Here is a 26,782-nt window from a genome sequence, read left to right as displayed (position 1 = left end):
AGATTGTCCCAGTTCTGCATGTGCACAAACAGCTCGACTTGTTGAAGGTTGTTATGGGGAAAAGATTTCCTGTTGCTGTTCTGTTCCTCATCTTTATCTGCATCATGCATCCTCTCGCTGACTCCCAGAGAAGACCATTAATGCTGCAGTAGCTCCAGCAAAGGGCTCGGGTGGTGTCACTGTGGTTGAGGCTGGTTTGCTGTCACCAACAGTTATTCCAGTGTAGCTGTAAATTCAGGGGTGGGGAGTTAAGATTGCAATGAAGACTAAAGCTCTCCCAAACCCTGCAAAACAAAAACGCTGCACGTAAAAGTGGGGCTTTGTTCGTATTTCAGAACTGGATCTCAGGTTCTTCCAAGAATCTGAACTTGGCCCCATTATTTCCTCTCTAACTAATAATCTGATCAACATCAGCTTGGAAACGCACAAACACTGCGCCACACCCGTTCCTCAAGGCCTGATCTTAGGACTCATTGGTCTTGCTTCTTGTGCAAGCTATGTGCATGCAGTAGCATTTATGTGGGCCGGTATGTGTGCTCATGCCCAGGCTAGCTTATGGTTGCATCACCTTTTACTCAGCTTGCAGCAGTATGTGGTTTAGACTTGAAAATAGAAAAATGCAAATACAGAAGTCGGTGTGCTGTTGGTGTGGTCGTCACAACTGGAACTAGTGTGTCAGTGTCTCAGTTTTAATGTGATTCAGCTCTGCATTCATCATGGCACTCTCTGTTCTGGAAGTTCTCACGCTATCGTCTGAATTCAGACAGTTCAGGCTCTCATTCAGATGAATTTCATGTCTTTGTCACGCTTCAGCGTCACTGTTTCATTAACACAAATGGAGTTTCAAAAATGGTCAAGTTTTATTACACTGCAAAAATGCATCAAAGACGTGTGAAATTAAAATTAGTTCAAATAAAAGGTCAATCTTATTTATATACACATTTATTACACTTAAACTCACTGTGCTCATGAGTCATCCACACAGAGTTAATAAAACACCATGAAAGGAATTGGTTGGCGTCTTCATAAATCCAGTCTGTGGGGATTCCAAGCTGGTGTACTCCCAGTGCTGCTTTCAAGCCCAGCTAATTGGGAGGGTTGCATCAGGAAGGGCATCCGGCACAAAATCAGATGAGTCCATCCCCAACCGCTGGGTAAATAGTGGAGCAGCCTAGAGTCCATTAGAAAATGACTGTTTTTACAGAGTCAGCGGGACTCTGTGTACATCCTGGAGTTTAATGTACTGAATCTCCTTTGATGTAAAGCAATAATGAGGTAGGTAGTTAACAAGTCCATGACTGGTACATGGTGGTCAAATCTGCCGTCCTTGAAACAAATGCATTTACACTCGACGTATCCTCCAAGGTTTTCATATTAAAGCTTTGCAGCGGTGGCCCAAACCATAAACGGTGTTGCTGTACTGCCATTTGAGGACGTGCACTCTGTCCACCAGTGTCAGAAACCCGGCTTTTAATTTGCACTGTTATCCTCCTACTTTTAAAAAAAGGTTTGGGCTCTGAGTTAATGTCTTTTGAAATGCAGTGCTCCAAGAATGGACACATCTTCGACTTATGACAACCACTGGAAATTAGACCATCTGAAATATGTTTAAAGGGGGAGGGGCATGTATCCAGCCAAACATTAGATAGCAGGAGGAATCTGAGTATTTGAAGTACAGATTACTTCATGTCCTTGGCTGAGACCTTCTAGTCGTGCTTTGCTTTATGGTGGTCTAAGCTGGTTTCTAAAATAAAGGAACTTTGTGCGACTGTTTAACGTGACTCATATCTGGTCCCCAGACTCTAAAGCCATTGTTGATGGAAACCTGAAGCTGATCCTGGGTCTGATTTGGACCTTGATCCTGCACTACTCCATCTCCATGCCCATGTGGGATGAAGAGGAAGAGGCAGATGATGGCAAGCAGAAGACCCCCAAGCAGAGGCTGCTGGGATGGATCCAGAACAAGCTGCCTGAGCTCCCCATCACCAACTTCAACAGAGACTGGCAGACCGGCCGGGCCCTGGGAGCCCTGGTTGACAGCTGTGCTCCAGGTGAGCTAAACAGTGGATGTGTTGAGGTGTTCTGGGGTCTTGGGTGTGTGGGTGTGTTTACCCTACTGCTAGGGGCTGATCCTGAGACGAGCCCAGTACCAAGAACGAGATGCATCTATTTCAGAAAGACGAGGCTCCTGTCTCGATGTTCTGCTGCTCCAGTGAAGATTCAGTAGTTTTAAACATGTTCTTGGACACATGCTTTAAAGCACTATACAAATACAGGCCATTTTAAAAATTAGTCGCTTATTTATTTTATGTTAACCGATAAAGAATCATTAAATTTGGAGTGTTCAGCGATCACACCAGTGTGGTGAGAAGCTACTTTCAGCTTGTCCCACAGGCTCACAGTAGCAAGTCTGCATGTTTGAGTTTGACACCAGTCCTTCCTGACCTGACCCCAGAGGGGACTTGTGTCTTTCACTTCCCGAGGGATTGTGTAAACCATGTTGCTCTCATTTGGTAATGCGGCTCACCAAGTGAGACACACAAAGGTAGTAAATAACTACGCAAACAATAATAAACAAGAGCCAATCACAGTAAGTGACACTGCAGTGAAACAGAAAACATCTCCGTCACAAAGCAGCAGAAATGCTGAGGTGTGTGTCTGTAGAGATGCTAAAATCAATAATCAGGCCAACACAGTTCAGCATTCATTTAAAGCTGACGTGTGAAACGGTCCTCGACCTGTGTGCAGGTCTCTGTGGCACGTAGTGACACATTTCAGTCCAGCAGCTAGAGAGGACTTAAAGATTGTGGAACTAAGCAGTGCACTGACGCAACACTACCACTCAAACTGCACGCCAACCTCGCCTCATACGTCTAACATTAAACACACAGCAGTGACTGACAGCTGGAGGTTGGGTGAGGGGAAAGCATGATATTCTCACGTGTCAATAAAACAGATGGGAAGAGTGATGATGAGCAGCTAGAGGGGGGTACAGAGCTCTGTCGGGGGACAAAGGAGGTTTCTGTTTACATGCTTGGAGTGTTTGGCGTTGCTATGGCTCACCAGCAACCTCAAGCTGGAGACGAGGCCTCCACAGAAGCAAACAGATTTACTGCAGCGTCCTGAAATGACAGCCATCAGACTTACCAGCAAGTAAATAACTGCTGACATGGCCGCATTTCCAGGACAGGCTCATCATTCAAGGGCAGACATGTCTGGGAGCCAGAGTTGCCCACACCTACGTACTGCTGCAGAGATTAGACATTCTGCCTTTATCTTCTGGATATCATCAAGGCTACAAGTTTGGAGTCAACATGTTGTCCTTAATTAGACAGACTGGCTATAACAGGAAGCACTCCATGTCTAATTAATCAGAAATGCTGTTTCACTGTGTAAAGGGGATCTACTCTGCTTTTACTCAAACTTCTTATTTATCTTATACAGCCCTGGCACAGCTCCTCAGTGCAACCTTAAACAGTGGCTGGGTGGGGCAGAGCTGTATGCTTCAGATGACCATATTGGGGATTTCTGCTCTCATTGTCAAGACATCTGAGTGTTGGAGCCCTCTGAAGCCAGGACACATGATTTTAAATTATGCAAGTGTTAATAAAAAAATATGGAGCAATGACAGAAAATTAGCAAAGACACGACAGATCCACTCTCGGTGGTGAAATGCAGAGCTAGCTGAGCTTATACATGTCATCAGGAAAAATGTCCATTCTGCATTAGCATTTCTAGCAAGTTCAATATCATTAAACACTTTTTTTTTCTCATTGAGATCTTATACTCGTCATAATCAGTACAGCCAGTACTATAAATGAACCCTTCTGCTTCATATAGTGAATCCATCTGACCTCTTATTCCTGCAGGTCTGTGTCCTGACTGGGACCAGTGGGATCAGACAAAACCAGTGGACAACGCACGTGAAGCCATGCAGCAAGCTGATGACTGGCTCGGCATTCCACAGGTGACCTGATAATGAAGGAGTAACATTAAAAAAGCTGGATATTGGAACACAGTTCAAGCACAATCATGTTTTCCCCATAGCTAACGTTTAACCAGAGTTATCTGCCTTTTGGAGGGAAATGCACTGCTTCCTGCTGGTCACTGTGACCAGTCACAAGTGTTTTACAAATAAGCAACCGTTCACTTTTGAACAGATTTTGCATATAAAGCAAAAACCTGCTTTGAGTTAAGGTGGCTTTGAGGATGACTGCATCATCTGCAGTTAATCTAAATGGAGGTAAAATGATGGAGCCTTTCACTGAGGACTGGTCATTGAAACTTGTTGGAGACTCTCATCCACAGGCTGAGAGGCTTTACAGAAGCTGCTGACTGATGGGTCTTTGGGCCTCTGGTTAACAGCAGGTGAACTTTTAAAATAAGAGTGTAGAGGTTGTTCACCAGTAAACTCATCGTGTTCTTTCAGACTGTTCATCGTTTGCAGTCAGTCTGCCATTAGGCTGGTGTAGGTGATCATGCTACGCTCTGGAAACTATGACTGAACTCTTATCCACACCTGCTAATGACTTCACTCCCTCCGACACCAAACACAAGGAAGTGGTGCATTTCCTGAGGGTGATTGTTATCTGCAGTGAAGCTTTTTCCTTTTGGTCACCATCACAACATCTATCTTTGTACAGCAGCTCGTTTTTGAATCCTTACACAGTGGTGCAAGTATTCTCTTATCTGAGTGACGGTCCCAGGTGATGGCTTCCTTTTTTATTTTTTTTTATTTTATTTTTTTATATAAATTGGTCAGTGAGCGGCCATTTTCATACCTGTCCGATTCTTGGTTCCCCCCCCAAAGACCCCCTCAGTCTTATGTAAGGCTACAGAGGGTCTTTGGCAAACTAGAAACGGTAAATCTGTTCTGGTGCAGTCATGTGGGGAAACCTGACATTTGAGCCCCTTTTCAGCATTTACCAGGGAGCTTTGAAAGTGAACTCAGTTTCCTGTGCCGCCTGTGTGGCGTTGCTGTGTGTGTGTCAGTACTGTTGGCATGATTGGCACGCTGTAGCGTGCTGACAGTTGGCTCTGTGGTCGCTGGCGTTTCCGCCTTCAGCCGTGCTTCTGCTAAGAAACTGTCGGCGTCCTTCCCCTCCAGACTCTGTGGTTTGTCTGGCTCCTGGTTTGCGTGCGACTGTCTCAGGTACTTTCTAAATGCGTACAGCACGTGTGTGTGGTTTTAATCACACAATCAAAACATCACTGGGTTTGCCTGTGGGTAATCTCCACGGTAACTGATCAAGCCCTGCCTCCGTCTGCACAGCTGTCACCTTGGTTCTCCTACTACAAACATGCAAACAAGTCGTGGGGAGGGCTGCCCGCCGTTACATTTAGAAAAATGTTCCTCCTCGTCTCCTAGGTGATAACCCCTGAAGAGATCGTGGACCCCAATGTGGACGAGCACTCAGTCATGACCTACCTGTCACAGTTCCCCAAAGCCAAGCTCAAGCCTGGAGCACCTCTGCGACCCAAACTCAACCCCAAGAAGGCGCGTGCCTATGGCCCAGGTATGCCGGCATGCACGCGCATCACCACATGCAGCTGATGCACCTTTGCTTGTATCCACAGAGAAACTGTGAGCCTCATACTGCAGTGAGACATTTTTAACATGTTGTCTGTTGTGTGAAGGCGTCGAGCCCGTTGGTAATGTAGTGATGAAAAAGGCTACGTTCACCGTGGAAACCATCAGCGCAGGAATGGGAGAGGTGCTGGTTTACGTGGAGGACCCTGCAGGCCACAGAGAGGAGGTCTGTGATCCATCCTTGTGTGTAACTTCTACTTTCAGTTTTGTTCATTTAAAAACGATTGTGTCTGTGTTCAGGCTAAAGTGACGGCCAACAATGACAAGAACCGTACCTACTCTGTTGTCTATGTCCCCAAAGTGACAGGCATGCACAAGGTGAGTGAAGAATTCAATGTTAAAGATGTGAGAAATAATCCCTAAAGTAATCTTTCAGGTAGAAAATGGGTTTTGCTCCACAAAGCAGTGATTACAGCTAACATGCCATTTTCCTGCTCTCCTTTTGTAGGTGACTGTGCTGTTTGCAGGGCAACACATCTCTAAGAGCCCCTTCGAGGTGGAGGTCGGCATGGCTCAGGGAGACTCCAGCAAGGCCACAGCACAGGGACCGGGCCTCGAGCCCTCAGGAAATATTGCTAACAAGTCCACTTACTTTGATGTGTACACAGCAGGTAATGTAGGTTTGTGCAGCTAGCTGTAACATCAGGCCACATGGAGTGTTTAACTGTGCGTTTCCTCCTGTTTTTCTAAGGTGCTGGTGTTGGAGAGGTGGAAGTGGTGATCATGGACCCTGCAGGGAATAAGAACACGGTGACGTGCACCATTGAGGACAAGGGTAACAGCAGCTATCGCTGCACCTACAAACCCACCCAGGAGGGCCAGCACACCATTTACGTGACCTTTGCTGGTGGTCAGATCAGCAAGAGTCCTTTCACAGTTGATGTGGGAGAGGGTGAGCATATGTTAAAGCTTCACTGAGTGTAAATCTGGGAGGATGTCACTGCTAACTGAACACTTCTACCACAGCAGCCGTTTTAAAATGTGTTTCTGCTTCTCCTGTGTCTAACCTCTGCTGTGTTCCTCTGCTGGATGTTATGTCCTCTTCTCTTTGATAGAAGCCTGCTGGCATCTGTCCTCTCTCTGGAACAGCCTCTTCCTTCCTGGGATCTCTTTGGTACCTACTCTGTCGTGTGTGTGTTTTCCCCCTGTAAACTTGCTGTGTGTGTCGGCTGCCTGTAAACTTCACGTGACTCGAGCGTCCACAGTGGTGTGAATCTCCTTATTTGGTGTTTTCAGCACATTCATGAAGAAACACATTCCCAGAAAATTAAGCTGTAGTGTGTTTGATCAGGAAATCAGTTCCTCATTACAGCCAATCTGTGGTCTTAAGTTAACAGTGACCTGGGTTACTAAGAATTATATTTACATGATTTAAATAGCTTTTAGCAGAACGGTGGGTGTGGCTGCTACCTAATAGTAACTCACTGTCTTTTTGAGATCCAGTAAGACGTCCATGCAGCCAGAGTCTGTCAGACAGAAAACAAATTCAGCTTGTATAATGGGCTCACAGAACAAATGCATTTGCTTTGGTGTTAAATGGAAAGAGCTGCACATTAACAAAGTAGTGAAGGGTTGCCACTTGCCAAGTATAGGCTCATCCCCTACTAACTGATAACGTTTAGATCATGGTCGTCCTTTAAAGTGAGCCTGTGGGAAACAACAAGAGCTTGTAAAGAATTTCCTCAGTTTCACAATCGGGAAAAACCAAAAGTCATTAAACAGCTCTGCTGCTAACCAGAAGGTCCCCTTAGATTAGGCTGAAAGACATTAAAAACAAAGTAACTTTGGTTTAAAACAAAACACAGAACAATCTTCTGCCATTAATGTGGTGTCTCTGTGTCCAGTAGCTTTTGCAAGTGCAACACATCTGAATACAATAACATGGACCATATCTTGAGACACTTTATCTTCCTGGAAGGCTTCCTTTGCTTTCTGCACTTGGTCTCGCTGTGACTCAGCACTGCTTTTTACAGTTTTAATAAAGTGATATGAAGGGATATCCCACTTCCTGTGTGAGGATAATGGCTCACTTCCTTCCCTGTGGTCTAAGAATTCCCTCTGCAGGAAAGGATGGGTGGATAACTGGGGGCATGCAGGGTAGTAGGAAGGAGAAAATAACATTTGCTTTCCAACAGATCTGGAGTGTGATGGATGGTTTGTGTTTAATGTCATTCACCTCACACTTCATTGGTCTTGTCCCCACTGAAATGTGGTCATAATGTTACTCGGAGCCGTGCCCGTCTCACTCGCTCTGTTTGTCCACAGCGTGTAACCCCAGCCTCTGCAGAGCCAAGGGTCGTGGTCTGCAGCCAAAGGGCCTCCGGGTGAAGGAGACTGCAGACTTCAAGGTTTACACAAAAGGAGCCGGCACTGGGGAGCTGAAAGTCACCATCAAGGGCCCCAGTGAGTTCTAATCCAAAAGTTCATATTGGTTTTTGTGCTTGAGGTGGGATTAATGTTTGCAATCTGAAGAGAGAAAGCCCAACAAACAAACACATCAGTAAATGAGGTTGTTGGATTTACAAAGCCCCAGATAATCTTTAGCTAACTGACAACAAACCAACAGAACAGTGAAGACAAACGAGCGCAGCCAGCTGTTGTCACTGAAAGAGTAGCTCCTGACGTCTGCAGCCCTCCTCTGCGCTCTTTGACATTCAGACTGTCTTCACTGTTCACATCAGTCTTTGACAAATGCACTGTTATCACAGCACAGTGAGCCAGCTGCACAAACACCAGCCTGATCAGGCTGCAGAATCTGCTTCTTGTGTCCAACGGGAACAATTTTGTGCATAAAGCATTTTAAAAATGTACCTTTTTTTTTTTTAATGCAACCTAAAATGACGATCGCCTCAGAGGATTTCTACTCTGAGCTATGGTTTTGTTTTCTTAAATGTGGTTCTGAGCAGCCAATGAATCTATTGTTTGTGGTTTCACTACAAACAGACTGGGGATGCTTCCTCCTTCCTAAAATGATAAAGTAAGACTGGATTAAAGAAATAATGCAAAGGCATCTTGTTCACAGAGGGTCTGGAGGAGCCGTGTAAACGGAAAGACCTTGGAGACGGTGTGTATGGATTTGAGTATTACCCCACCACAGCTGGAACATATTCCATCACCATCACCTGGGGAGGACAGCACATTCCACGCAGGTACACATGGGCGTGCAAACAAAACACTGACTCCAACTTGTCAGTGTGACTGACCATTCGATGCTCTGTTTAGTCCCGTGGAGGTCAAGATTGGCACCGAGGCTAGCCAGCAGAAGGTGAGGGCCTGGGGTCCTGGACTGGAAGGAGGCGTTGTTGGTAAATCTGCTGACTTTGTGGTGGAGGCTGTTGGAGACAATGTCGGTACACTGGGTAAGTGCCATACGCGGGCATGGAGTCGGTCCTGAAAGCATGTGCAGATCATCTTCAGTTTCTTCTCTGAAACTGTTGTTCTTCAGGTTTCTCTGTGGAAGGTCCGTCTCAGGCCAAGATCGAGTGTGATGACAAGGGTGATGGATCGTGTGACGTGCGCTACTGGCCCACAGAGCCTGGCGAGTATGCCGTCCATGTGCTCTGCAACAATGAGGACATCCAGCACTCTCCCTTTATGGCTGAGATCGTCAACCCACCAGGGAAAGACTTTTACCCAGACAAGGTATGCGCCCACCCAGAGAGATGCACATGGAGATTACGGACGAGTCCATCTAACAATCTTTCTTCAGTTAAGATTAGTTTTCATGACTGTTGCCTCAAGGCCTGAGATCATGGTGGGAGTGGATGGGTTAAAAACGATTGTGTGAAGGCAAAGGGAGGCTTCCTGCACCCAACACTTGATGCAGTTCTTGGTGTCAGAGGTGACACACAAGGTTTCAGGTTTTAGATGAATTACTTTTTCCTGTAGTGTGTTTGGAAAACTGCGTTTTTAATAGGAGACATTCTTTGTCTAATATTAAAAACTGATCTGAAACATGTCAGTGTGATAAATATGGAAAAAGATGGTAAATCAGGAAGGAGGCAGATATGTCTTCACAGCACTGTAGTGTGTAAATGCTATTCTGGCTGTAGTACATGTGGGGTTTTTTTGTTTGTTTTTTGTCTAGGTTAAGGCGTACGGCCCAGGCCTTCAGAGCAGTGGACTTGCTGTTGGAAAACCCACCGAATTCACGGTCGATGCCAAGCAAGGAGGAAAAGCTCCTCTGAAAATTGTAGCTCAGGTATGTCTGGGTTTGTTTATGACCAAAAATATGGTAAATGTGTATTAAATCTGAGTGAACTAATCCCTTGTCCTCTGCACAGGATGGTGAAGGCAATTCTGTGGACGTCCAGGTGAAGGATAATGGCAACGGCACGTACAGCTGCACCTACACCCCACGAAAGCCTGTGAAGCACACTGTGATGGTGTCCTGGGGAGACGTTAACATCCCTGAGAGTCCGTTCAGGGTGAGTATGCTCTGCTATGCAGGCTTCGCCTTTTCTTCTCACTGAGTCTCCTGAGTTTTGGTGTTTGTGCCCACAGATGAATATCGGAGCAGGCTGTCATCCAAACAAGGTGAAGGTTTCTGGGCCTGGAGTGGCAAAGACGGGCCTCAAGGCCTTCGAGCCAACATACTTCACTGTTGACTGCTCAGAGGCTGGTCAAGGTAAAGCTCCAGAAAACTGAGAGTAAAGCGCGCAAACAAAAGATCCGGTCAAAGCAATATTCCAAACAACAACATGTTTATGAACAGATATTATAGGAAATGTATTTCACCCAGCTGCTGTTTGAGGCTGTAGAGCTTTACCTATAACATGCTAACGTGCTAACCTTTGCCCTCGGCCATCAGGTGACATTAGCATAGGCATCAAGTGTGCCCCGGGAGTGGTGGGACCTGCAGAGGCTGACATCGACTTTGACATCATCAGGAACGACAACGATACCTTCACCGTCAAATATACTCCCCCTGGAGCAGGCAGCTACACCATCATGGTGCTGTTTGCTGACCAGGTGACTCTGAATCCTTGAGTATTTATATCGGTTGGAAGGCAGACTGTTTCCACGACTCGGGGTTTATTGTAATGTTTGTCTTCCTGTTTGCGTTCAGGCTATTCCAATGACGCCCTTCAGGGTCAAAGTGGATCCTTCTCATGATGCCAGCAAAGTCAAGGCGGAGGGACCGGGACTCAGCCGCAGTGGTAAGAACACCAAGCCAGAGGGCGCTAACAAAAACAGGCGTGGCCACATTCGATTGGCTGTAGATTGAACGCTCAAAGGTTTGACGGTCAGTGTCAAACTGCATGGAACAACTCTTCATAGCTCTCAATGCTTTAACATCTGTAGCAAGAACTTGTTTGACAAAACTGACAAGATCCAGATTAAAATCACAAGGATTTAAAAACAAGAATAAACAGGGTTAGAGCTGCTTTGCTAATGGAAACGGGTCCCTCTGAGCTGTCATGTGACAGTCTGACAGAGGTAAGATGGCAAAGATGAGTCACATAATAGGATTTATTTGTACAAGTCACTGTTCCTGCTCATTAGCTTAAGATGTTGTCATCTGGGGGGGCGGGGGGCTGAAATGATTGTTTTGTGACAGACTCCTGTAAAGCTGTGGCATCCCAGAATAAATGTATGAAGCTGGATCACACTTATTAATCTCTTAAGAGTCAGACTGGTACTGCACACCTATAATCGTCACTGTACACTGCATATAAATAGACTTTATTTGAACTAATATAATTCAAATCAGTCATCAACTGCTTCAGTTAAATGCATCATTTTAATTTAGCTCAAGGTAGTTTGGTGTTATTTTACACTGCAGAAGAAACGCTGTGCTAAGCTGGGTAGCATTTTAAATCTGTTACTTTAAGTCTTTTATATATCTGCAGATACATATCTACATTATATATCTACATTTACACATCTTAATCTTAGTCTTTTGTCTGCTGTGAGCTGTTACCCGTGGACCCTGAAGCACCCAGAGCATTTCCTCCAAGTTGTAAAAGTTTCCTGCTTATTGAAACGTGTTGATACAAAAGCTTGTATGACATGCTGGGTGATTACTTTTATTCTAATTAGACTCCCTAACCCAGTTGAATGCTGTCTTTCAGGCGTAGAGCTGAACAAGCCCACTCATTTCACCGTCAGCACTAAAGGAGCAGGAAAGGCAAACCTGGACTGCAGCTTCAGCGGCCCGACCAAAGGAGAGGCTGTGAAAGACTTTGAAATCATCAACAACCACGACAACACACACACTGTTAAATACACACCCGTGCAACAGGTGAGAGAAGAATGCTCCCACATGCAGTTGTGCTACGTTGTATCATGTGGCTTCTTATCAGAGCAGTAAAGCATTCTTCTGGCTGTTATGCATCATATTAAATGGGATTGTGTGGATCGCTCCTCTTTGCTGTGACAGGGTCCACTGGGAGTTGCTGTAACCTATGGTGGAGATCACATTCCCAAGAGCCCTTTCAGCGTCGGCGTGGCGCCCACACTGGACCTCAGCAAGGTCAACGTGACCGGCCTGGGAGACAGTATGTACCTGTGCCACTGTTCTTGTCCAGCCACACCTGACAGCAAACCTCAACCTATATAAAGCCTACTGTCTAACATGACTGTTTTCACCATGGCTTTCTCCCTTGCATGGTTGTCAGTATGTTGATGTGTTTATAAAAAAAAAAAAAATCTAAGCTTTTCAGGCAGATCAGAAGTGTCAGTGTGTTTTCTTTGGTCTGTTCTTGCAGAGATGACTGTCGGCAAAGATCAGGAAGTGACTGTCAAGTCAAAGGGTGCTGGGGGTCAGGGCAAGGTTGCTGCCAAAGTGACTGGACCAGGAGGGAAACCAGTGTCCAGCAAAGTATGACACCAAATCTCCTTTCTTAACAGGACAATATAGGAGTCAATGTTTTTCTCTTTGAGTCTTAAACCAGTTTCATCCTGTTTTTGGTTTTTAATAAACATTTTATTTATCCTTATTGGTAAAATCAAAGTCCACTCCACCGCTGTCTTACACCTCCAGCCACTTATTTGGTCTCCCTGGAAGTTCTCCTTGGATGTTGGAGAACTCTCCCAGTGTTCCAGCACTCTTTCAGTGCCACGTATTTCTCTCTCCTCATGCCTCTGGTAAAGTCACGTTAATGTGTTTTGTTCCAGGTGGAGCCTGGGCTGAGCCCAGAGACTAGTCAGGTGAAATTCATTCCCCGGGAATCAGGACCATACCAGGTTGAACTGACTTATGATGGAGTGCCCATCCCTGGCTCCCCCTTCACCCCCACAGCTTACCCTGCAACAGACCCCTCCAAGGTTGGCCACAAGCGCTGCTGGATCTTCTTAAACCTGTGTGAAGTGAATTGAATTAATTCAGCTTGACATGCTTGCAGATTGGAATCATTGATCTTTGTTCTGTGTCACCTTTCCTCTCAGGTACGTTGCTCAGGCCCAGGTTTGGAGCGTGCCAAGGTTGGCGAGACAGGGGAGTTCATTGTGGACTGTACCAATGCCGGCCCTGCTGAGCTGACTATTGAGATCATATCGGACAGCGGCACTGAGGCAGAGGTTCACATCCAAGACAACGGAGATGGAACCTACACGATTACCTACATCCCTCTGTACCCCGGCTCGTACACGCTCACCATCCGCTATGGTGGCCAGGATGTGCCCAACTTCCCTGCTCGGCTCAACGTGGAGCCTGCCGTTGATGCCAGCGGTGTTCTGGTGTTCGGACCAGGAGTGGAAGGCAAAGGTGAAATAACGTGTGTGTGTGTGTGTGTGTGTGTGTGTTCCTTTTTTGTGGGGCTGGTGCTGGTTTCTTCCTCCCATTATCACCATAGTCTTATTGATGGGAGCTGATCTGATCTGTAGATTATTGCAGAATTCAGATGAAATTGGGCCCCAGCTTGTGTGAATAACGTTATGTGAAGAATAAAGGGAGCTGTGTGAAATGTAAATGATAGACTGGTCTCATTTTAAAGGACATGAGCTTATGTGTACTGTATGTTCTGTCCTTTCAGGAGTCTTCCGTGAGGCCACTACAGACTTCACTGTGGATGCTCGCGCTCTCTCACAGACTGGAGGTGACCACATCAAAACCCACATCAGCAACCCCTCAGGGAGCCGCACAGATGCCCTGATCACGGACCTTCGGGATGGAACCTACAATGTGGAGTACACTCCCTATGAGGAGGGTGAGTTAAAGTGCAGCAGTGGGTACAGTAACTGAGCGTTTTTCTTCTTCTCCACTTTGAGTTGAGTGTGTGTGTGTGTTTCAGGCCCACACACTGTGGAAGTTTGCTATGATGGCTCTCCGGTACCAAAGAGCCCGTTCCGTGTTGCTGTGACTGAAGGATGCGACCCGGCTCGTGTTCGTGTGCACGGCCCTGGTCTGAAAGGTGGCACCACCAACAAGCCCAACAAGTTCACTGTGGAAACCAGGTGAGACGAGTTCATGGTGGTGTGTCACAAATCTGTTTCCTACTCCTATTGTGAAAGTCTTTCTTCCCCGTGCAGAGGAGCAGGTACTGGTGGCCTGGGTCTAGCTATGGAAGGTCCGTCGGAGGCCAAAATGTCCTGCACTGACAACAAGGATGGCAGCTGCAGTGTGGAGTACATCCCATACGAGCCTGGCACGTACAACCTCAACATCACCTACGGAGGACAGCCCATCACAGGTACCGAATACTGTTTTAGAAGTAGTAAGAAATACAACTGTGAGAAGAACATCCTTTTGAAATGTACTCATCCCCTGTTGTTAAGCAGAGGCCTTAAATATCGTTTCCCTCGTGCTTGTTCTGAGCAGGAAGTCCGTTCTCTGTGCCCGTCAGCGACACAGTGGACAGTACCAAGGTGAAGTGCCAGGGTCCCGGCCTCGGCAACAATGTCAGAGCCAACATTCCTCAGGCGTTCACAGTGGATGCCTCCAAAGCTGGAGTTGCCCCACTGCAGGTCCGAGTACAAGGGCCCAAAGGTGATCTGGCTTCTAACATTTCTCCATCTATGATTAACAGTGTACCAGAGAGCTCTTAGAGGATGTTAAACTTGGTATTTGGCTTCCTTCTGTGTGTGTTCAGGTGTGGTGGAGCCTGTGGAGGTTGTGGATAACGGTGACCAGACTCACACAGTCAACTATGTTCCTACTCGAGAGGGACCCTATTCCATCAATGTGTTGTATGCTGATGAGGAGATCCCACGCAGGTAACTCTCAGGCAGTGTATCAGCCTAAATATGCACAAATTTTAATCCATTTCCTAATATCTAACAGTGATGATCAATGTCTGCCTGTGACCAACACAGAAAACACAAAACGATGTTAGTTTTGTTTTTCTGAATAGAACCACATTCAAAAGCCAGTAATAAATCTTTGTAGTTCCTGCATTATTAGAATGAAGTAGCTGAAGTCTGGCTGGAATAATAACTGTGCTGTCCGGGTGATCTGCATGCTTTACCACAGACGGTCATCTGTCTGCATGGCTGACACAGTTCGTTTCATCAGGCTGCTAGTGAAACCTCTAACCTGCCCGTGGTTTACTCGGCTCTGTCGATGAGACTGTATCCCACAGCCAGTCCTTCTCTCTCTTTGTCAGCCCGTACAAGGTGAAGGTGCTGCCCACCCATGATGCCAGCAAGGTGCGTGCAAGCGGACCCGGCCTCAACACCACTGGAGTGCCCGCCTCTCTGCCGGTGGAGTTCACCATCGATGCCAAAGATGCAGGCGAGGGACTGCTGGCAGTGCAGATCACTGTGAGTGCTTGGACCACACAAGCATGGAATCAGAGCTGCGATGTTTAGCTAACGCTTTGTTTTCTCCTGAAGGACCCAGAGGGGAAGCCCAAGAAGGCAAATATCCGTGACAACCATGATGGGACCTACCTGGTGTCTTATGTGCCAGACATGACTGGCAGATACACCATTCTCATTAAGTACGGAGGAGACGAGATCCCTTATTCACCCTACCGAATCAGGGCTCTGCCCACCGGAGATGCCAGCAAGTGCACCGTCACAGGTATGTCCAGGACGGGCTGCTGCAGTCATAGACGTTGAGTTTTGTTATTCTACCAACTCAGTCGGCTGTACTGCTGATCAGTGTCTCATCTCAGCAGGAATAATTAGTGAAACATATTGTGTAGAATACTGACACACAATGATTTCCAACATATCTGATTGTTATCAACAGTATATGCCCCACATTTCCACCTGTTGCTCTTAAAATCCAGAGTTCCTGCAGGCGGGAGAGGTCAAAGGGTTTTTACTCAGAGCCACAAAACGTTTCTCTCCTCTCTCGTGCAGGAATAGTTGCTCGTACAGGATTTTATATATTGCAGAAAATGTTGCACAGTTCTTTGAGCGGTGCAGATTTACAAATGGGTAAATACTTACAAATGCGTCTACAGAACACAAGGATTGAGCGCTCGGCGTGTCTTTGAACTGAAGAGTCAGGATCTGGTATTTAAAGTCGAGCGTTGAGGAAGTTCCAGTTTAATCAGTCAGCTGTAATCACATGCAGAGCTTCTGGTTCTGAAAGCGAAGCTTGAATGTTTTCTAACAGCCAGGTAGGACTACCTGCTTTGGTTCTTTAAGTCACCTGATGCATGACATCAGTGAGTTTGAGCTCAGATGATAGAAATCCTGTTTTTGGTTTTTATGAATTAGTCAAACATACATGAATGAGACACTCTTTGGTTAACTACAATGGCAACGATTGAAAGTCTTCCTACCCACCCACACCTGAGGGCTCACGGACATTTGGCTCCACAGATGATTATGTGAGTGGTTTGTTGGAGGTCATGTGATCTAGAGTGCCTCTCAGTGTACCTGCAGCTCGTATCTCAGTTTTTTTTTTTGTTTTTTGTTTTTTTGTGCATTGGTATGTGGCATTTCTCACGCTGTGCTCCTCAGTTGCACCCTGCACACTCCTACTCAGCCCGGCCCCACACACACACACACACACACACACACACCGCCCCGCTTCACACTCCCCCACCGTTTGTTTCATCCAACTGTTTGGAGCACAGTTATTGCCACCCGTCACCTCCACCCCACCTGACTGTCTTTTATTTGTCACTTTTCTCTGGCTCCCTCGCTTCTCACCGTTCCTACTTTCAGTCTCAATCGGCGGTCACGGTTTAGGTAAGCCTTTTTATCATGTAGAGGACCTTCTGTTGTCTTTTTTCTCAGCATGGAGGATAGTGGCACCAGCTTTCAACAGGACATCCCATCCTTTTGCTTGTTTCTCTTCTATATTTCACTTTCCCAGACTTTTTTTTTTTTTTTTTCCTCCCCCGCCTTCCATCTCATTTTACGCTTCCTCTCTCATAACTGTGTCTCCATTTTATATTGGACAAACTAATGGACTAACAGAGTAGGTAGAAAGGCATGGTGGAATGGCACTCTGGCTAATCTAGCTTTCTGTTCATACATGGAAACTGTAACTGTTATTGGTAACAATATATGAGCGATGGTAATAACATGACTAGATTCAGCTTTAACCTGGTCTTCTGGTTGTGGAATGTGCATGCTGAATGTTGCGTCTGGCAGTGCGTTTGTCTGTGTAAGAAACGACTTAATGCATTTTTTGATTTTTTTTTTTTTTTTTTTTTTTTTTTTTTTATATCTGAAGGTGCCGGTGTTGGCCCAACTATCCAGATTGGCGAACAGACGGTTATCACGGTGGACGCCAAGGCTGCCGGAAAAGGCAAGGTGACGTGCAGCGTCTGCACGCCAGAGGGGGCGGAGCTTGACGTGGACGTGGTTGAAAATGAGGACGGCACATTCGACATCTTCTACACGGCGCCACAGCCTGGAGAGTATGTGATCTGCGTCCGCTTTGGAGGGGAGCACATCCCTAACAGTCCGTTCCAAGTCACGGTGAGTGATCTGCACGTGTAAGCCTGCTCTGCTAGAATCTCATGAAAACTTCTCAGTGTCAGATACAGTTATCAAGAATGACCCTCAACTTGGAGAAGCAGAGTTCAGTCTTAAGCTGCATCCACAGTGAAAGCAGGCTGCAGCTTGAAGCTGGTGACGCGAGAATACAAAGTCACCGACATGAGACGATTATGGGCGAGATAACTGACAGGAAGTGGGCCCAAGATAAACTGTCCTCAAATTCTAGGCAAGCAATTTAAGTGAGCACTAATAAGGGCTGTCCAAGTTAACGTGTTAGTGTGGATTAATCCGTCATCATGATGAAATTTATTTTATTGCAATTAACCCATCTGGAGTGCAGAATCACTCAGAATCCCTGAAATGTTTCTGTCGACACATTTCAGGCAGTTTGTCCAAAGGTTGTGCGTTAGTCGAGCCCTGCTGCTAGTAAGAGTGACAGAAACCACCGACTGAAGAAAACTCATACACAGTCCGAGATTCCAAAGCCCTGATTTAATGTTTTAAAGTCACACATGTTGTGTTGCTGTGGAAGTGGGTCCAAAAAGCAGCTTTGGTCAGTATAGGCAGAGTGTAAGCACGTTCTGTTTTTCCGGCTACAAAGGTGGACGTGGGAGCTTTTATAGGACAATGAGGTGCAGCTTTTGTCACACCTGTATTGGCTTCATTTGTCATTGCTCAGCCCCTTCATACTGACTGAGTACTCTCAGTAAGATGGTGTAGAGGGGCGGGGCCTTTATGAGGACAGATTTTAAATTCAAATGAGCAGCAGCTGATGTAGACGTGGTAAGAATTACAAGTTGATGCAGAGTGTTTGTGTTGCTCGTCGGTACAGTAACTACTGAGCTGGTTGTTTACCAGCAGTTACAGGTTTGTCAGAGCCCTGGACCACAGATGCTTTCAACTACTTCCCCTACAGAGGCTTTGGTCCTGACGCCTGCAGCCGTTTCTCTAAATCACTTTGACTGCCGTTTTAATCCGCTCCAATGCCTTATCTTTTTCACTCTCTCAATTCCCTCCACCATCCCTACCTACACCCTCCAGGCACTGGAAGGAGCTCCATCAGACCAGCTCATGCAACAGAGCCAAATGCCCCAGTACTACAGTCAACAGCCCTGGGTATCTAAATCCTCAGCCTCCAGTCTCTCGGCCTTCTCGGCTTCAGTTTTGCTTCTCCCTGTTGTCCCTTTGTCGTCTATGGTGCACATGGTCTCCTTTCATCATTGTCTGCTGTGTCTCATTGCAGGTGTTTCATCACTGAGAGGGTGCTTTCTCTCGTTTCTCTCTCCAAACAGGATGCCAGGGACACATGGACTGTTCAGCAGAGCTGCATAATGTTAAAGTTCAGGGTCCAAAACCTACTGTATGAGCTAAACAGTGGTTTCCTTCGTAGCATGGGACCAAATTATATATTTACTCAAGCATTATGCAGCCCTTGTGGACAGTGCTCCATGTCGACCTGGCTTCAGAGGGGAAAAAGGCCATTTTGAAAATCCTAAATTTGGCCGTCCCAGCTACTCCACGTTTTTCAAAATGGCTTCCCGATGTTTTGTCCCCATCCTGCTCTTGCAGCTTGTCCGTACCATCATCCTGACCACAGTCGCCATTATCATTCCATCTCATCGTCTCATCCTCTGTTCATTGTTGGCGTTTTCCTCTTCCATCCCGCACTGTGTTCACTTTGTGTGACATGTTGTCACTATAACCAGAACGGTTGCCACAATCTCTTAACAACCTGTGATCTGACTGGTGCACTCTGTCTCTCAGGCAACAGACCGACCAATGGGAATGAACGGGCTGGATGTGGCAAGTCTGAGACCGTTTGACCTGGTGATTCCATTCACCATCCAGAAAGGAGAGATCACAGGTAACGTCTCCTTTATAAACGCGTAATTTGATCATAGTGATGTGTGTGTGTGTGTGTGTGTGTGTGTGTCATTGTGTTGTCCTCTGCTTCAGGTGAGGTCCGAATGCCATCGGGCAAAGTGGCTAAGCCTGACATCACAGACAACAAAGATGGCACGGTTACTGTCAAGTACGCTCCCACAGAGGCCGGCCTGCACGAGATGGATATCAAATACGACGGCATCCACATCCCTGGTATCTGCACACATTTAGGACTGTGTGGGCTCTAAAGTGCACTGAGAAGATGGTTTGGACGTGCGACACTAACCGCTCTGTCTGCCAACAGGAAGTCCCTTGCAGTTCTACGTGGATTACATGAACAGTGGTAATGTCAGTGCCTATGGGCCTGGCCTTATCCACGGGACTGTCAACAAGCCAGCCGTCTTTACTGTTAACACCAAAGATGCTGGAGAAGGTGGGTAACAGTTACACCTGTGGAGTGCAATTATATTGGCTATGACTTACCTGCCGCCTCAGATTTGAACACATGTGACGCCCGCTGATCATCTTTGTAGGGGGTTTGTCTCTGGCCATCGAGGGTCCGTCCAAGGCTGACATCAGCTGTGTGGACAACCAGGACGGAACCTGCACCGTGTCTTACCTGCCAGTGCTGCCGGGAGACTACAGCATCCTTGTTAAATACAATGACAAGCACATCCCAGGCAGCCCCTTCTCTGCTAGGATTACTGGTAACTCTTTCTACATCAGAGTAGACCTCCATGCAGCCCACACACTACAGTAACGTAGTTCCTCCCTTCCTGCTGGATCCAGAGATGTTCCAAGACTACATGCCTGGAAACTGAAACGATAAAAATCCAGTTAATTTAGCAAGGATACGTGTGTGTGAGCCGACAACAGCAGCGTTGCTGTTAACACGTTTTTATTGGCTTTCCCACTGCTCCTGTAGCACACACCACCCTCTCCTCCAGTCAGGTGTGGGTCGGCCTCCCCTGAACCCACTGCTCCACCCCCTCCCCTGCAGCTGAGCCACAAACCGAACCCCCCCCCCACACACACACACACACACACACACACACACACACACACACACACACACACACACACACACAAAAAATGATAGAAAAAGTGCATTTATGCCATTAGCGTGTGCCCTAACAATCACTACTGCATCTCTAGGTGACGATTCGATGAGGATGTCCCATCTGAAGGTGGGCTCGACTGCAGATATTCCACTGGACATTGGAGAGCTCGACCTCAGCCAGCTGACAGCCTCTCTTACAACACCCTCAGGGCGAGAGGAGCCCTGCCTGCTGAAGATGCTGCGTAACGGTCACGTTGGTGAGTGTGCGTCTAAGTTTGCTAAACAATGAGTCATCAGAATATTTTATGGTTCCCTAAGTATAACTGGGGGGATGAAACTGGCTGCATGCTGGTTGGCGCGTTGTTAACCCTCCTCTGTCTGTCTTAGGAATATCCTTTGTTCCCAAGGAGATTGGCGAGCACCTTGTTAACATCAAGAAGAACGGTCGTCATATTCCCAGCAGCCCAATTTCTGTAATGATCAAGCAGTCAGAGATTGGTGACGCGAGCCGTGTGCGTGTGAGTGGACAGGGGCTGAGCGAGGCCAGGACCTTTGAGCCTGCAGAGTTCATCATCGACACTCGTGATGCAGGTATATGCTCAGTGAAAGCATAGATGCTGTCATTTTATTTTTACACATTCATATTTGTCATGCTCATCTTTGATGCATTAGGCTACGGTGGCCTGAGCCTCTCCATTGAAGGCCCCAGCAAAGTGGACATTAACACTGAGGACCAGGAGGATGGCACCTGCAAGGTCACCTACTGCCCCACTGAACCAGGAAATTACATCATCAACATCAAGTTTGCTGACCAACATGTGCCAGGTGCTTACATGAAACAGTCGGATTACAGAGGAGGCACATGTTTTGGTTTTGTAAAAGTGAATTTGTTCATGTGTATACACAGGAAGTGCTTTCACGGTGAAGGTAACAGGGGAGGGCAGAATGAAGGAGAGCATCACCAGGAAGAAGAGGGCAGCATCGGTTGCAAACGTTGGCAGCCAGTGTGACCTGAGCCTGAAGATCCCAGGTGAGACGAGCAGGAACTCGTATTTAATTCTCCATCTGTGCTTGGGTGTAAAGGGGGAGGTTACAGCCTTCTCACGGTTAGGTTCTCTTATGCAGCTGACGCTAGGTGATCCTCATGTTTGTATGTCTACATCTGTGCGTCCTCAGAGATCAGCATAGCGGACATGACCGCTCAGGTGACCAGCCCCTCTGGTCAGGTTCACAAGGCTGACATCATGGAGGGAGAGAATAACACCTACTGCATTCGTTTTGTGCCCACTGAGACCGGTGTGCATACAGTGTGTGTGAAATACAACGGCGTGCATGTGCCTGGGAGCCCGTTCCAGTTCACTGTCGGCCCCCTGGGTGAGGGTGGCGCTCACAAAGTGCGTGCTGGAGGGCCAGGCCTGGAGAGAGCGGAGGCTGGAGTACCAGGTTGGTGTGGTGTCTGGGTTGTGAGTGCAGAATCCAGTGTGTAATTTTACACTGTATAGCTAACTCTGTTTTGGCATGTGTGTGTAGCGGAGTTCAGCATCTGGACGCGGGAGGCTGGGGCCGGAGGGCTCAGTATTGCTGTGGAGGGGCCAAGCAAGGCCGAAATCGCCTTTGAGGACCGCAAGGACGGCTCCAGTGGGGTTTCCTACATCGTGCAGGAGCCTGGTGAGAAGAGACAGAGCCTGTGCTGCACACTGAATCACATTTCTAGTTTAGTGTGGTTTTATGCTTCAGTCGTACTCTGACCCTGGTCCTCATATGAGTGCGTGCGTGTGCATGTCGTCCTGTCACTGTTTTGTGCTTAAGTGACACTCTCACTGACTGATGGTTCCCCGTGTAGGTGACTACGAGGTGTCGATCCGCTTCAACGACGAGCACATCCCCGACAGCCCCTTCATCGTCCCCGTGGCTTCGCCGTCAGACGATGCCCGCCGACTCACTGTTGCCAGTCTTCAGGTGAGGCTCTGAGACACGCACACATCCGTATGCACACACCACCAGGCCACAGTACACCGCATTGCAGCAGCAGAGTGTTGGTGACTTTTGTGCTAGATCATATGTAAAGAGACCAGCCTTTTATTTCTTTTTACTGTAGCAGCTCGGTGAGGGTTTTTGTTTTTATGTTTTGAGCGTGGATACCTCTGACGGCAAGTCAGCTGTAGTGGTTTGTTTTGCATGCACTGGTAGCAAAGGTACAGACATGGGATCACCATCAGCTGCTGCTGCATTGCTGGGCAGTGCAAGGGCTTCTGGGATACGAAAGGACTGTGTGTGTTTCTCGTGCCTCATTCTAAAGGCTCCCAACAGCCTCTCGTCTCTGAAAGTCTTGTGGGCGCTAAAGGGTTAAAGAGGTTTAACATGGGCTGTTCTTCCTGTTCATTCATCCATAGAGCCATGTGTCAGTGTCACATCACACGGGCCTTTGTCATCACTGCATACATGCGTGATACCAAGACACTGTGTGGACGTAGACTTTGGGTAGCACGACTCCAAAGTACCTGCTGCTCACTGAAAGCATATCGCGCGTTCTCTAATATATTACAAAATGAATGGTCAGACCACCTACTAGAAGCACTTGCAGGAATCTTCATGTGCACACGGACGTGCACAAGCAAAAATATGATGCATGCACACCTTTTCACTGCACAGCCCTCCTCTTTAGCCTTGTTAGCGACTTCAGGTAAGCTATGTAAGAGTGGTGGTTATGATGTGGTGACCTTTTGCTGACTTGCTGTGGGCGGCAGAGGCATGGGGGTTCATTTTGTCCTTCGATGCAGTGTTTAATTCTGTGAGTGTGTTGTTGAGCAGGAATCGGGTCTGAAGGTGAACCAACCAGCGTCATTTGCTGTCAGCCTTAACGGAGCAAAGGGTGCGATTGATGCCAAGGTCCACAGCCCGTCAGGAGCGCTGGAGGAGTGCTGCGTCACTGAGATTGACCAAGGTAACCTCAGGAAAACCAACCCTAACCCAATCAAAGCACTTGCTAAGCTGATGTGATGTGTTACACACTGATCTGCCTTCTGTTTGATAGATAAATATGCAGTCAGGTTCATCCCCAGAGAGAATGGTCTCTATCTGATTGATGTGAAGTTCAATGGAAGTCACATCCCTGGTAGTCCGTTCAAGATTCGAGTCGGAGAGACCGGCCAGGCCGGAGACCCTGGGATGGTGTCTGCATACGGACCAGGACTGGAGGGAGGCACCACAGGTAGCACTTTCACCCTGAGTGCAAATCAATGAAATTCCTTTGCCTGTTTGATGTCCCCTATATCCTGCCTGTCATGTGTCATTTACCTCCAGGAACATCATGTGAATTTGTGGTGAACACGAGCAACGCAGGGCCCGGGGCTTTAGCGGTCACCATCGACGGGCCTTCCAAGGTGAAGATGGACTGTGTGGAGTGTCCCGAGGGTTACAGGGTCACGTACACCCCGATGGCACCCGGCAACTATCTCATCTCCATCAAGTATGGCGGTCCTTACCACATTGTGGGAAGCCCCTTCAAGGCCAAGATCACTGGTGAGGAGGAATATTTTCATCATTTTATTAAATGTAAAATACTGTAATGCCTTCAGCTTTAACTCGCACTCCTCTTCCTCTCTGTCTTCTAGGTTCCAAGCTTGTGTCCAGCCACAGTATGCATGAAACCTCCTCTGTTACTGTAGACCCTGTGACCCGTGCCATCAGCTGTTCTCAGCAGGGCGCTCCTATCAAATCCGATGCCAGCAAGGTTGTGGCTAAGGGCCCAGGCCTGACAAAGGGCTTCATTGGTCAGAAGAACAACTTCAGCGTTGACTGCAGCAAAGCAGGTGTGTAAAGCTAGGATATGCATGAACAGAACACGGGTCAAAGCGCTATTCAGGATCAGATGTTGTATTTTGTGGTAAAGTCGTAAGTATGACAATAGAAAATCCTGCGGTGTGGCAGAGCTTTCATATGAGCTGCTTTCACTTGACATTTAATCTGTTCATGCAAATGGACATCTGAAGGAAGGCCCGTACTGCCAGCACTCAGCGATGGTAGTTTGGTGAAGCTGTTGTCAGGACTCGTCTCTGAGGAATGGCTGTGCTTGTTTTAGCAATGCAACATTGGAGGAATTGTCCACACCTTTCAGCAGTGTGGCTGCTTCTGCACGACACGCTCTGGGGCTGATTCTGATCTGATGCAATCACTCACCTGATAACATCTTTTGCAGGTCGTAACATGCTCTTGGTTGGCGTGGACGGTCCTAAGGTCCCATGTGAGGAGATCCTTGTGAAACATCTGGGCAACCGCATGTACAACGTGAGCTACCAGCTCAAGGAAAAGGGAGAGTACATCCTGGTGGTGAAGTGGGGCGACGAGCACATCCCCGGCAGCCCCTACCACATCACAGTTTAAAAAAATAAAAAAGCAAAAATCCAGCTCTGCAGATTAGAATTGTACCACTGTTTAAAACGACGTTCTCCAGTTTAAGCCATCATTGTGTACAGCTCCACGTCCCTCCCATGTTACCAATGACTTCATCAGTGTTGCCCTCAGCCAGATTCCAGGATTGGATATTTTAAAATTCCATTCAAAGTTCAGTGCATTGAATATTCCTTTGTCTACAGTCAGTTGCTCCATTTTCTGTTTTCATTCTTCTGCTAAACACATTCAGTAAACTTGGGGACGAGAACGACGCACCTTTTTCATTATTACTGTAAGCTAGCAGTCAGTCGTGCCTTAGGCGATTTTCAGTGGATTTATGAGAAGCTAGTGTAGCGCCAGTAGAGTCTGGCCCCCTGCTTTGGATGGAAGTTACTGTTTACACTGGAGGAGTTACTCTGACATACACACAGTAAATAATGGATTCACTCTGATATGAGCTTCTATGAGAACACACACATGTCTGTTCATTACACCAGAGTGTTCATGATGCTCTGTTACTAACCCAGCTGTTTTACCTGCTGCTAGTGTGATCCAGGTTTAGCCACTGCTGTTCTTAGTAGGGAAGACGCATTTCACAGTAGCTTGCTCGTCATCCCGACACTGCTGCCTGGAAATGCCACTTCCTCGGTTTGTTGTTTTTTTTTTTTTTTTTTTTTTGTGGAAAGCGTGCCACCAGTAATGGCCATCCATGTCCATTAGGTTGTAAGAACTCTGATAAAGAGCCCGATTCCCTGGCATGAAACGTGAGTGTGCAGTGGCTCACTGCCTTGTATGTTAAAAAGGGAAGTTTCCAAAGTTGTGCTTAACAGAAGGGCTGACAACGACAATGATGGTGTGGTTCATCGCGTCAGAGGGAGTGGACAGATGCTTGTTTTGTTTTTTTTGCTCAGTGTTTTAGATCTCACCAGTTTCCCCTTCAGCAACACCCACCCCTCCCTCCTCCACTCCCTTTGTCCTTCCATCTGTGTCTAATCTGTTTCTGAACAAAAAAAAAGAATCTTGTCCAAAATAAAAAGGCTTTAAAAATGATTGTAAGACAGTATTTTGATACACAATAAAGTTGTCTAAGTATTTTTCTGTCATTCTAATGGTTGTCTCATTTCTGTACATCCATCAACTCTCTTCCGCTTGTCCATTGTGTCAAAGTAACTGACGATAAAACAAGGAGATTTTAATTTTCGTGTGTGTGTGTGTTATATTAGGAAGTCACAAGCAAAAGGAGAACACACCATGGCACATTTAAACAAGGACAAATAATTTATTATTGAAGTAAACATCAAACAGACGCTGTCAGTTCAGCTCTAAGGAGCGGGCAATCATAATGAAGTTTGAGTTGTAAGCTGCGATTCATACTTTTGGCCACCAGATGTCACTAAAGAGGCCTGAAACTCTTCGGTGCTTCAGAAGGCTTCACTCGGCCATCACTACATGTTAACACATCAGCCTTGATTAACGCAGAGTAGTTTGGACCCGGAAGCAGGGTTCATACGGCATCACTTAACAACCGGTTAGCTGTTTGGCGGTTGTTGAACTAGTTTTGTGAGATTCTGGCGTTTCTGGCAACATACATTTAGGGTTTAATGGATCGAAATGAGATTATTCAAACTAAAATTTATTTGAATTAGGAAACTGATACTTTTAAACCCATCCCTACAGTAGCGGTTTTTGATATGGGTGGTTGCCCGGGGCATCGTGGTGGGGGGCGGCATTACGGGCATCGGCAAAAAAAATATAAAATTGCTGGTTCTCATGCTCCCTCGACATCAGCCAGCGCATATTGGGAATGGCATAGGCACCGATCGGTTTTCTATCGCCCATTTGCTGGCAGTAAGGACGCCCTCCGTTTGCAAGGTGCGCCTGCTGCTTGTGGCACAGGGAGGAGAGTGGGGGGGATTCTCTGGCTGGCTGGAGCAGCATCTACTAACTAGGGCCGGGTATCGTCACTGATTTCTAGAATCGATTCTGATTCACAAGGTCCCGAATCGATT

At 47.0% G+C, this 26,782-nt stretch overlaps 1 protein-coding gene across 3 annotated transcripts in view; it reads left to right on the top strand.

Moving 5' to 3' along the window:
* Positions 1-25,824, top strand: part of flna (filamin A, alpha (actin binding protein 280)) — a 43,715-nt gene extending 17,891 nt beyond the window's left edge. The window contains exons 3-49 of one of the 3 annotated variants that reach the window (XM_085344829.1): positions 1,800-2,051; positions 3,870-3,967; positions 5,369-5,516; positions 5,638-5,756; positions 5,831-5,908; positions 6,039-6,201; positions 6,282-6,482; positions 7,856-7,993; positions 8,613-8,739; positions 8,813-8,949; positions 9,036-9,232; positions 9,678-9,791; positions 9,874-10,017; positions 10,094-10,217; positions 10,401-10,561; positions 10,659-10,749; positions 11,665-11,834; positions 11,973-12,090; positions 12,301-12,413; positions 12,710-12,859; positions 12,980-13,298; positions 13,567-13,740; positions 13,825-13,987; positions 14,063-14,223; positions 14,352-14,519; positions 14,623-14,746; positions 15,136-15,292; positions 15,365-15,554; positions 16,655-16,678; positions 17,169-17,416; positions 18,479-18,553; positions 19,202-19,301; positions 19,394-19,534; positions 19,626-19,754; positions 19,855-20,028; positions 20,477-20,638; positions 20,769-20,972; positions 21,054-21,206; positions 21,289-21,411; positions 21,558-21,824; positions 21,912-22,049; positions 22,225-22,340; positions 23,193-23,325; positions 23,416-23,592; positions 23,685-23,903; positions 23,996-24,193; positions 24,580-25,824. In XM_085344829.1, coding sequence (XP_085200955.1) covers positions 1,800-2,051; positions 3,870-3,967; positions 5,369-5,516; positions 5,638-5,756; positions 5,831-5,908; positions 6,039-6,201; positions 6,282-6,482; positions 7,856-7,993; positions 8,613-8,739; positions 8,813-8,949; positions 9,036-9,232; positions 9,678-9,791; positions 9,874-10,017; positions 10,094-10,217; positions 10,401-10,561; positions 10,659-10,749; positions 11,665-11,834; positions 11,973-12,090; positions 12,301-12,413; positions 12,710-12,859; positions 12,980-13,298; positions 13,567-13,740; positions 13,825-13,987; positions 14,063-14,223; positions 14,352-14,519; positions 14,623-14,746; positions 15,136-15,292; positions 15,365-15,554; positions 16,655-16,678; positions 17,169-17,416; positions 18,479-18,553; positions 19,202-19,301; positions 19,394-19,534; positions 19,626-19,754; positions 19,855-20,028; positions 20,477-20,638; positions 20,769-20,972; positions 21,054-21,206; positions 21,289-21,411; positions 21,558-21,824; positions 21,912-22,049; positions 22,225-22,340; positions 23,193-23,325; positions 23,416-23,592; positions 23,685-23,903; positions 23,996-24,193; positions 24,580-24,764 — 7,265 coding nt within the window. In that variant the 3' untranslated portion in view covers positions 24,765-25,824. The remainder of the gene's footprint in view (positions 1-1,799; positions 2,052-3,869; positions 3,968-5,368; positions 5,517-5,637; positions 5,757-5,830; positions 5,909-6,038; positions 6,202-6,281; positions 6,483-7,855; positions 7,994-8,612; positions 8,740-8,812; positions 8,950-9,035; positions 9,233-9,677; positions 9,792-9,873; positions 10,018-10,093; positions 10,218-10,400; positions 10,562-10,658; positions 10,750-11,664; positions 11,835-11,972; positions 12,091-12,300; positions 12,414-12,709; positions 12,860-12,979; positions 13,299-13,566; positions 13,741-13,824; positions 13,988-14,062; positions 14,224-14,351; positions 14,520-14,622; positions 14,747-15,135; positions 15,293-15,364; positions 15,555-16,654; positions 16,679-17,168; positions 17,417-18,478; positions 18,554-19,201; positions 19,302-19,393; positions 19,535-19,625; positions 19,755-19,854; positions 20,029-20,476; positions 20,639-20,768; positions 20,973-21,053; positions 21,207-21,288; positions 21,412-21,557; positions 21,825-21,911; positions 22,050-22,224; positions 22,341-23,192; positions 23,326-23,415; positions 23,593-23,684; positions 23,904-23,995; positions 24,194-24,579) is intronic. The other 2 variants (XM_085344831.1, XM_085344832.1) reach the window with 2 other exon arrangements.
* Positions 25,825-26,782: the final 958 nt, after the last annotated feature.

Source organism: Diplotaxodon limnothrissa, linkage group LG20 (genome assembly GCF_057381915.1).
Source record: "Diplotaxodon limnothrissa isolate DT_005_m linkage group LG20, D_limnothrissa_male_GT1.1, whole genome shotgun sequence".
Lineage (NCBI taxonomy): Eukaryota > Metazoa > Chordata > Actinopteri > Cichliformes > Cichlidae > Diplotaxodon > Diplotaxodon limnothrissa.
The sequence above is the reverse complement of the archived record's forward strand: the minus strand, read 5'-3'. Positions and strand labels throughout refer to the sequence as shown.